This window comes from Terrapene carolina, unplaced genomic scaffold (genome assembly GCF_002925995.2).
Source record: "Terrapene carolina triunguis isolate 2854851 unplaced genomic scaffold, T_m_triunguis-2.0 Scaffold303, whole genome shotgun sequence".
In the NCBI taxonomy this organism is placed as follows: Eukaryota; Metazoa; Chordata; order Testudines; family Emydidae; genus Terrapene; species Terrapene triunguis.
Genome location: NW_020664654.1, coordinates 178,619 through 188,818, shown reverse-complemented (window position 1 = coordinate 188,818; position 10,200 = coordinate 178,619). Strand labels below are relative to the sequence as shown.

The 10,200-nt window shown below is 56.5% G+C and overlaps 1 protein-coding gene across 1 annotated transcript in view; it reads right to left on the bottom strand.

Annotated features, from left to right (window-relative positions):
• The window catches only part of DNHD1 (dynein heavy chain domain 1), a 98,318-nt gene that overhangs the window by 33,770 nt on the left and 54,348 nt on the right, over positions 1–10,200 (bottom strand). The window contains exons 20-22 of the mRNA XM_029912864.1: positions 3,923–4,020; positions 795–3,792; positions 243–387 (exon numbers count right to left, since the gene is read on the bottom strand). Of these exons, the coding sequence (XP_029768724.1) occupies positions 243–387; positions 795–3,792; positions 3,923–4,020 (3,241 nt within the window). The remainder of the gene's footprint in view (positions 1–242; positions 388–794; positions 3,793–3,922; positions 4,021–10,200) is intronic.

The following is a 10,200-nucleotide window of genomic DNA, read 5'->3' as shown; positions in this document are numbered from 1 at the left end:
GGAGTCCTGGCTCCCTGTTCTGCTCCATAGACCCCACTCCCCTCCCCAGGAGTCCTGGCTCCCTGTTCTGCTGTTCTAACCCATAGACCCCACTCCCCTTCCCTCCCCCCCCAGGAGTCCTGGCTTCCAGCCTCCAACCCCATCCTCAGTGTCCACATTCCACTGCTTCCGCCTCCCGGTGCTGCTCACTCATCATCCCCAACGGCGTGGCTAGAGGGAGAAGGCCCACGAATGGCTGGTACCTGGGGTGCAGGTGGCCACTGAAGCCCCAGATGTAGGCAAACACGAAGATGCTGCGGACGAGCAGGTGGTGATGGGGTGGGACAGCTTCATCCAAGCCCCAGTGTGAAGGGGCAGCTGAGACCCCAGCACCGCTGGTCTCAGCCACTGGGGAGAGAAAGTCAGTCACCCAGAGGCAGGGGACCCCAGCCTGGCCTGGCCTAGTGATAGCAGACCCCAGCCTGGGCCTGGCAGATGCTGCAGAGCTCCGAGTAGGCCCAGGGTCCAGACTGGCCCTGTCTCAAGCATTCATGGGCAATGACCCGCCAAGGAGGATCCGTGCCAGTCACCCAGGACTCCCTGGACGGTGAGATCCTGCCCGCCCAACAGAGAGCCCCGGGCAGCCTCCGCCATCAGGCCCCTTCCCTGGAGCTCTGCCCCTGCTCAGACCCCGGGGTGCCCAGAATGGGGGAACTCGGCTGGTCAGGATCAGCAGCACTGGGGACTGGTTCTAATCTGGACCCTGTAAGAGCAGGGGGGCACAAGGTCATTGGTCCTGCTGGGATTCCCCTCACCTGCCTGGTCCTCCCTTCTCAGGGGCTGGGCCTTCGCCTTGTCATGGCTCAGGTGTTGGTCCAGCAGAGCCTTCAGGAGCCTGGTGAAGGCTGTGGTCTCTGGGATGCCCCAGGCCATGGGGCTGCGCAGGTCGGCGTGAGGCTGCAGCACAGAGCTGCAATGCTGCTGCAGGAAGGTGAGCGTGGGAGGGAAGACATCCTCAGCGAGGCCACGCAGCATGACCACGCTCTCCTGGCTCACGCTGTACGTGTGGTAGATGGTGGCTAGGGATGAGGCCAGCAGTGCTCGCCAGACACACGAGCCCCCACAGTGCAGGAGGGTGCAGTGTGTGGAGATGGACGGTGAGATGCTGGAGGCATCAGGCAGCTCAAAGAGGAACTTCACACCCTCTGGGGGATGGAGCCGCTGCCCGTTTGGCAGGCTGAGAGTGGGCTCTGCGCTGAACAGCGACGAGATGGGATCCAGCCACTCGGAGCTGACAGACCCGTCCAGCACCAGCCATTGCTGGGTGCCTGACACGGCCAGCCCAGCCGCAGGGGCTGAGGAAGCCATTCTCTGCAGGAGCCTGGAGAAAACGCCCTCCCTCCAGATGCCTCCCTCAAGCCTGCCCAGGAATTCAGCGGTGCTGAGGCTGTTGGGGCACAGGCAGACAGTGCTGATGGGCAGGTATGCCACGTCCTTCCGAGTGCCTGGCCTGCCCGCTCCTGGCGCCAGCTCCAAGGACGCACTCACAGCCAGCCTGCTCAGCACCTTAGCCAGGGTCTTCCAGGCTGTGGTCTTGCCGCTGCCAGAGGGCCCCACCAGCAGGACCCCCGGTGAGCCCAGCAGGGCCTGGCAAAGCTGCACTATGGTGCTGGTGAGCTCGGGGTCTGCGTGGAGCTTGTCCTCGTGCAGCTGCGCTGTCACAGCACTCAGCAGCCTGGGGGGCGCATGGGCCTCGGGGACCAGGGAGCAGGAGGCAGGGAAGACCCCTCGGAGCAGCTCCCACACTCGACTCAGCCGGGGGTCCTCCAGGGCAGACAAGAAGGGCGAGAGGCAGAGAGCTTGGATGAGGGCAGGCTCCTCAGCCAGGCTCTCGAAGGACGACTGCTGGGCTGTGAGCTGCTCCCCGGGCTCTGGCTCTGGCCTCACCACAGGTGGATACACAATGCCAATGGCTGCCTCAATGACCCCCTTGAACAGGGCCAGCCGGCTGGGTGCAGGGCCCGGGCCCAGCTCCCCCTCCAGCCAGAAGAAATAGCTCAGCTTCTTGGCCAGGTGTGCTGCTTCCCGGAAGCCAGCTGCCAGCAAGGTCACCTCGGCCACCTTGTGCAGGTCGGGGGGCAGCAGGGCCACGGGGCGAAGGGCCAGGCGCAGGAGCTCAGGGAGACGCTGCAGGGTGGCCAGGCAGCCGTAGGTCTCCCTGACCCGCAGCAGCCGCTCCCCGAAGAGGATGTTGCCCAGCACGCGGGGCTGGTACGGCTCAGCTTCATTCAGGCCCAGCTCTGGCAGGGTCCTTGCAGGCTGCTCCTGCCCCTCCCCGTCCCTGCTCTTGGATTTGTGGCTGGGGCTCACCTGGCCCGTCTCCACCTGCAGGCCCATGCAGAGCATCTGCAGGTCTGACAGGAGCTGGCTGAACCCTGACAGGACACCGGGCCCCAGCTGGTCCACTGCCTCCAGCAGCAGCCAGGCCCCGGCCTGCACAGCCCCACTCAGGTGTTGGCGGAGGAGGCCAAGGCCCATCTGCTGGGAGCAGTGCAGGGTGACGAGCTGGCGGCCCAGAGCCCTGGCCAGGTGCTGCATGGTGGCCGTCTTCCCGACCCCGTGGCAGCCCAGAGCCGCACCACAGCGGAACTCCTCCAGGGCAAGCAGTAAGCCCAAGAAGCTCCTCTCCAGCTGAGGGCCCCCCACCAGGTGGGGGCAGTTCCCCACATACTCATAGCCATAGTGCAGGTGGATGTCGAGGACCTCGGCCCAGCAGCCGGGGGGGCTGGCGGCCCAGCTCTCAAGGGGGGCCCCGACTGCCCTGGCACTCTCAGGGTGCAGGACCAGCCGGTACTTGAGCAGCTGGGCCCAGGCAAAGGCGGTGGGTGAGTCGACCTTGCGCTGCAGCAGGTGGGCCAGCACGTCGCGCTGGCGCACGGTGACCGTGAGCAGGGCCCCCAGCAGGGTGCTGAGCTGCCCGCTGCCCGGCTGCCCGGCCTGGCTGCTGCGGTAGTTCCGGACATAGTGGGCCAGGGCCTCCAGCTTGAGTCGGTGCTTGAGCTTGAGGCCAAGCCTGCGCACGGGGCCGAAGAGCCGCTCCTGCACATCCGCAAACCACAAGGCCTCCTCGGCCAGCAGCACGCACTGGGCCGGGAAGCTTGTTGCCAGCTGCCCCCAGTGCTCCACCAGCAGGTGCAGCGGCAGCTCGGTGGGACCTGGGTGGTGCTCGAAGGCCACGTCGAGCTGGGGCCGCAGAGCCAGGCGCTGGGCCATGCATGCCTGCAGCAGGTGGAAGAGGGCCTCCTTCATGCGCTGCTCCAGGGCGCACAGCCATTTAGTGACCTTCTGGTTGAGGAGCAACGGGGAACACAACGGCACCGTCTCCCCACAGGCTCCCACCAGGCCCGTGGCCTCTGCCCTGGGCAGCAGGACAGCATAGGTGGCAGGGTCTCGAGTGGCCGAGGGCTCACGGAAGGCCAGCTGGTGCACAGTTGGGAAGCAGCGGCGGGCCCAGGTGGTCACCTCCATGGGCTCCGCAGGTGAGGCCATCATAGCCACCACCTCTGTGTTGCTGAGGAAGAAGAGGCGGGGGAAGCCCATGCGCGTAGCCTCCAGCACGTACTCCAGTGCGTGGATGATGCGCTGCAGGTCCTCAACCCCCTCGCTCAGCATGGTCTGCAGGGGCACACCCATAAAGCGGCTTTCCCGGTTGGAGGTGGCCATAGGCATCATGCTGGATAGCACCAGGGGGTGCTTGGACGTCACCTGCATGAGCTCCCGGAACCTGCTGTCCAGCTTCTGGAACAGGCAATCCTGGCGCGAGGAAAGCAAGCATCAGCCCTGCAGAAGGGAAGCCCCAAGAGGCAGGGAATGGAGGCAGTGAGGAGGGGAGGGAGGACTCACTGGCTCGGGGCAGGGGCATGTGGTGGGGCAGACGACTCACCAGCTCGCTGCTGGGCAGGCTGATGTCCATCTCATACAGCACTATATTCAGGAAAATCCACTTCTGCTGGAAACTGACCCAGACATCCAGCAGGGCTCCTGTGGAGAGAGGAGTCTGGGGGTGAGCATTCCTGGGGTGCCCTCCAGGGCACTGGCCCAGGTACCCTGTGAGAGTATACAAACCCCACACTGGAGAGGAAGGGGCTAAGGAGCTGCTCTCGGCCCAGGTGGCCCTACCCCACCGCACCTGCAAAGCCGACACAGGCTGGAGGTGAAGCTTACAAAGCTTACAGTGGTAGGCAGACAGTTGAGGGGAACCTGCACCGGAGCTCTTGGGAAGGAACACCACAGGAGCTCTTGCTACCTGAGGCCTGGCACTAGTGGCCTGTCCAAGCCCACAGAGGAGGGACTGGTGACTCTCTGAAGGCACAGACTTTATCTTGGTGGTTAGTTATTTACTTTATCCAGTGGGAAGAGACAGGACTTGTAGGGAGGGAGCCGCACAGCACCTGAGGGTGCAGGACTTAGCTGCCTACTGTGATGAAGTGGGACTGTTCTTAATGTTTCCTCTGAATACTGTGTGGGTGCCTCAGTTTCCCCTATGCATTTCTTAAGTCTCTAGGTGGTGGGATAAAGGCCAGTGTGCATAAATCACTGACACTCTGTCTCCCTGGCAACTAATGGCCAGGCCTTCGCCCCTGCAAGGAGATGCTAAAGGTGTGGGAGAACAAAGAGGTCAGGTGACCTCCTGGACCGGGAAAGGAACTCAGCAGAGAGGAGGGGCTGGAGGGGGTTTCAGTTTGGAGCTGGCTGGGGATGGGGAGTGAGGGCAGACGGGGGTGTCTGGCTCGCGGGACCCCAGAATGGACCCAGCTGAGGGGTCCCGTTCTCTGTACCTACAAGCTCTGTTTTAGACCATGTTCCTGTCATCTAATAAACCTCTGTTTTACTGGCTGGCTGAGAGTCACGTCTGACTGCGAAGTGGGGGTGCAGGACCCTCTGGCTTCCCCAGGACCCCGCCTGGGTGGACTCGCTGTGAGAAGTGCACGGAGGGGTAGGGGATGCTGAATGCTCCAAGGGCAGACCCAGGAGGTGAAGCCGTGTGAGCTTCTTGCCCTGAAGGCGGTCTGCTCCGAGGGAGAGGAGGCTCCTCAAAGTCCTGACTGGCTTTGTGGGGAGCAGCTCCAGAGCATCGCCTGGGGACTTCGTGACACCTACCACTGGCATTGGACCAGAGACAGGTGGGTCTGGGCTCCCCTACTAACCCCTAAAAAGTGATAACAATGGAAGTCTATCCCTCAGTGGGGAACCGAGATGGGGAAGGACATTGAAGGTACAAGGGTCTGGACCATGAGACCCCAACCCAAAGGGGAAACCCTGAATCCCTCACTTGCCCTGATGACTCCCCAATACTGGACTCTGTATATATACACCCCGAAAACCATGGAACTGAAAACATGACCTGGCCGCAGGGCTGACTCACTGAGGTATGTTGCAATGTACGCCCAGGCTCAGATAAGATCTCAGGATAAACTTCCTCACTGTAAGACAAGGGACCAGAGGCCTATGGAGGTTGTGGAAGCTCCTTCACTGGAGGTTTTCCAAAGGAGGCTGGAGCCATCGGTCTTGGATGGTTTAGACCCAACAAATCCTTCATCTTGACAGAGGATTAGACTAGCTGACCCTTGCGCCGTGGCCCCGTCTAACCTTATGATTCTATAAAACCACTGCCAACTGCACACTCCTGGATGTCGACTTACCACGCCACACTGGAACCCATACCGGGTATCATCAAATAATTACAACCCATACTTGATGGGACCACATCCTGAAAGAAATCTTTCCTGAACCCCCTCTTCTGATTAGGCCCCAACTGGAGTATTGTGTTCAGTTCTGGGCGACACATTTCAGGAAGGATGTGGACAAATTGGAGAAAGTCCAGAGAAGAGCAACAAAAATGATGAAAGGTCTAAAAAAGACGACCTATGAGGGAAGATTGAAAAAATTGGGTTTGTTTAATCTGGAGAAGAGAAGTCTGAGAGGGGACATAACAGTTTTCAAGTACGTAAAAGGTTGTTACAAGGAGGAGAGAGAGAGAAAAATGTCTTAACCTCTGAGGATAGGACAAGAAGCAATGGGCTTAAATTGCAGCAAGGGAGGTTTAGGTTGGAAAAACTTCCCAACTGTCAGGGTGGTTAAGCACTGGAATAAATTGCCCAGGGAGGTTGTGGAATCTCCGTCATTGGGGATTTTTAAGAGCAGGTTGGACAAACACCTGTCAGGGATGGTCTAGATAATAATTAGTCCTGCCTTGAGTGCAGGGGACTGGACTAGATAACCTCTCGAAGTCCCTTCCAGTTCTATGATTCTATGATTCTGGCCTTCAAACAACACAACCTCTCCAAGCATCAGCAGCAAGTTCCTCATAGACCAGGACACACAACTCAATGCGGCAGCAAACCATGCCAGAACAATAGATGCAAAACCTGGAGACATATCTCCACTGCTATGATGATCAACCCCTCCTCCCCCCCACCCCCAGCAACACATCTTTCAAGATCCATGGGCCCTACACATAAATGCCCCAATAACAACTATGTGGGTGAAACCAGGCAACCAATACATCTTGAATGAACTCACACAGGAAAATGATAAAAAACAAAAACACCCTATCACCTGTGGATGAACACTTTTCACGAAGTGGTCACTCTTTATCTGACCTCTCAGTCCTCAGCCTCAAAGGAAACCTGCACAACACCTTTCAAAGACGAGCCTGGGACTTAATTCATAACTTTGCTAGACATTAAAAATCATGGACTGAACAGACACTGGATTTATGACATATCACAGTGGATATATGTCTACAATCTATAACCCACTAACCTCCACCCAGCTTCCTCCACCACACACCACTGGAGAGATGTTAACGGGCCACTTCACCTTGAATGGTCCCTTGAAATATGTGTTAACTCCTTATGCTAAACAATCTGTTCTACCTTATATTTAGCTGTGATGCTCTTAGCACTTTTTCCAGCCCTGAAGAAGAGCTCTGTGTAAGCTCCAGATGACAGGAAGCTAGCTAATGTAACGTCAATTTTTAAAAAGTGCTCCAGAGGCAGTCCTGGCAATTACAAGGCTGTGAGCCTAACTTCAATACCGGGCAAGCTGGTAGAAACCGTAGTAAAGAACAGAATGATCAGACACCTTGGGGAAGAGTCAACATGGCTTTTGTAAAGGGGAATTATGCCTCACCAATCTACTAGAATTTTATGGATAAGGGTGATCAAGTCATACAGTGTACCTGAATTTTCAGCAAGCCTTTGACAAGGTCTCTCACCAAAGGCTCTTACTTTCTTTAAGTGGTCATGGGAGTTGCCTGAGTTGCCCTGAACAGACTTTAGACCCATGCAGGCAGAATCTACCCTGAACCACAGTGTGGCTTCAGAGCTGAAAGGTCTGCTATCGACATGATCTTCTCGCTGAGACAACTACAAGAGAAATGCAGAGAACAAAAAAGCCCCTCTACATAACCTTCATTGATCTCACAATGGCTTTTGACCTTGTCAGTAGAAGTGGACTATTCGCACTTCCAGAAAAGATTGGATGTCCCCCCAGGCTCTAGAGAGGGAGGTGGGGAAGAGGGGGAACGCGGCACACTCGGGGAAGAGGCGGGGTGGGGGCGGGGATTTGGGGAAGGGGTCCAATAGGGGCAGGGAGGGGGCGGAGACTTTGGGGAAGGGGTTGGAATGGGGGCGTGGAAGGGGCGGGGGGGTGAGGCAGGGGTGGAGTTGGGGTGGGGGAAGGGTGGGGGGTTGAGCACCCACCGGCACCGGGAAAAGTTGGTGCCTATGCAGCCAATTTAAACAAAATGTCTCGCGGCCCGCCAGATTACCCTGATGGGCCACGTGCGGAAGGTTGCCGACCCCTGCTCTAAGTAGAGGAAGGACATTTCAACTGGTGCTGCAGACTGCTCATAGTTCTAGGAGACTGATGTGTAGGGTGGATTCTGTGAACGACCATCTGCCCTGCACTGTGTGATCGTGGAGATGCGCTCCCCAACCGATTAGGGAGGCATCGGTTGATAGGATCATAGTCGATGTTGACTTCCACACAGACATTGTTGGGCTGTGTCCATCACAGTAGTGAGTCCTTGACTTGCATCAGCATGGATAAGAGTTTGTGGAGGCTGTGTTTGTGGGGAAGATATACTGTACGGAACCATGCCTGAAGACATTGCATGTGTTGTCTTGCATGCCTGACCACAAATGTGGCCATGTGGCCTAGAAGTTGGAGACAGGTTCTGGCAGCGATCTGAGGGCAGACCCGTGCATTGGATACCAGATCTGTTATAGCCGAGAATCTATGAAGTGGTAGGAAGGCTCTGGCTTGTATGGCATCCAATAGTGTGACGATGAATTCCAGCTGTTGTACTGGCATTAAAGTGGACTCTTCTAGATTCACGAGGAGGCCTAGTTTCATGACCAGGTCCATCGTTAGGTGGACAGCTTGGAGAGTGTCGGTTTCAGATGGGACCTTGAGGAGCCAGTTGTCCAAGTATGGATAAAGGATGACTCCTTGTTTTCTGAGGTAGGCAGCAACTACCGCCACGACCTTGGAGAACACCCGAGGCACTGTGGACAGCCCGAAGGGTAATACTTTGTACTGGTAGTGGTCATCGCCCATGACGAATCAGAGAAATCGTCTGTGGGCAGGGTGTATTGTAATATGAAAGTATGCATCTTGGAGGTCGAGGGCTGAGAACCAGTCCCCCTGTTCAGTGCTGGGATAACAGTGGAAACCATCTTAAAATGTTGCAGTTTGACAAACTTGTTTAGATTGCGAAGGTCCAGGATGGGTCGCCAGCCACTGAATTTCTTCTGGATCAGGAAATCGTGGGAGCAGAAACCCTGTCCCACATGCTGGGAGGGGACCGGTTCTATGGCTCCCAGGTGCAGAAGCGGATTTATTTCTTCCCATAGAATGGAGTTGTGAGAGGGGTCCTTGAAGAGGGATGGGGAGGGAGGGTGGCAGGTGGGATAGATAGGAAGGGGATGGAGTATTCTTCCTTGATTATTTCTAGGACCCACTTGTCTGAGGTGATGAGTCTCCAAGATGGGGAAAATGGAGCTAAACAGTCGCCAAACTGCTGGGACGTCGAAGATGGTGAGAATGACTGGAAGAGAGGAAGGCTTCTCAGGGCCTTGACTGTAGTAAGTAAAGGCCCTGATAACGGCCCAGTATGAGGCCTGAGGCCTGAACTAAAGTAATGGTCAAGACTCTGCTAACATAAAGCAAAGTTAAGCTGTGAGCAAGAGGCAGGCCCTGCTCACAGAAGCTGGCAAGGAAAGGGCTGATGTTGCATAAATATATATCCACTTAGCATAGTTACAGTATAAACATGGTACCAAGACACACTATACCGAAACATTCCACAGATAACATGGAACAGGCCGACCCATCCCAATGACAGGGGCAAAAGGGTAAAATGATGGATAGAGTTGTTTTGATCGAACCAACAGGTACAAGGTGCGAGGCGGCACCTTACTACGTAGGGAGGTTGTACCTTGCTACGTGAAGGGGTTGCACCTCAATACGTCAGGAGTGATGTGTAACTTGTTTTTACCCGTGTATAAGAATGTATCCCTGGGGTGGTGTCTTTGTCCAGCCGAGGGGGCAGTGGAAAGTCCCGCCACTGACTGAGCTGAGTCCATTGCCGAGCGGCACTTTCTAGCAGTATGCCCGGTAGACTAAGTAATCTACGGGGAACTGAAATTGTGTCAGGGTCGCAATAAACCTGGCCGAGGTGCCTTTGTACCTTACTAGACTTTGTGGTTATTGGGGGTTCTCGTCGGGTTTGCTGTGTCAGCTATCTGCGCAGAGCTGGGGCAGCACACAGAGGGAACGCACGCACGCAGCCGAGTGATATCAACAGGAGAAAGCAGAAGCACCACCCCGGTAGCATCTGACAACACCTTCAAAATTGCTGCTTCGGTGGGGATGTGTGAGAGGTAGCCCCTTGAAGAGTGGGTTGTCTACATTTGGTAGGAGACCTCTGTCTTTGGCGCTGGGTGTCATAGTGCTGTTGAGGAGTGTACTGCTGTGTTTGGGATCGTGGCGGGAGTTGGTACTTCCATGAGCGTCTCTTTGGCGCTGGTGTGTAGATGCCAAGAGATCGGAATGTAGCTTGGGAGTCCTTAAGGGAGTACAGAGAATCATCCATGTGCTCCGAGAATAGTTTCTGGCCCTCAAAAGGTAAGTCCTCTACCGTGTTTTGTACTT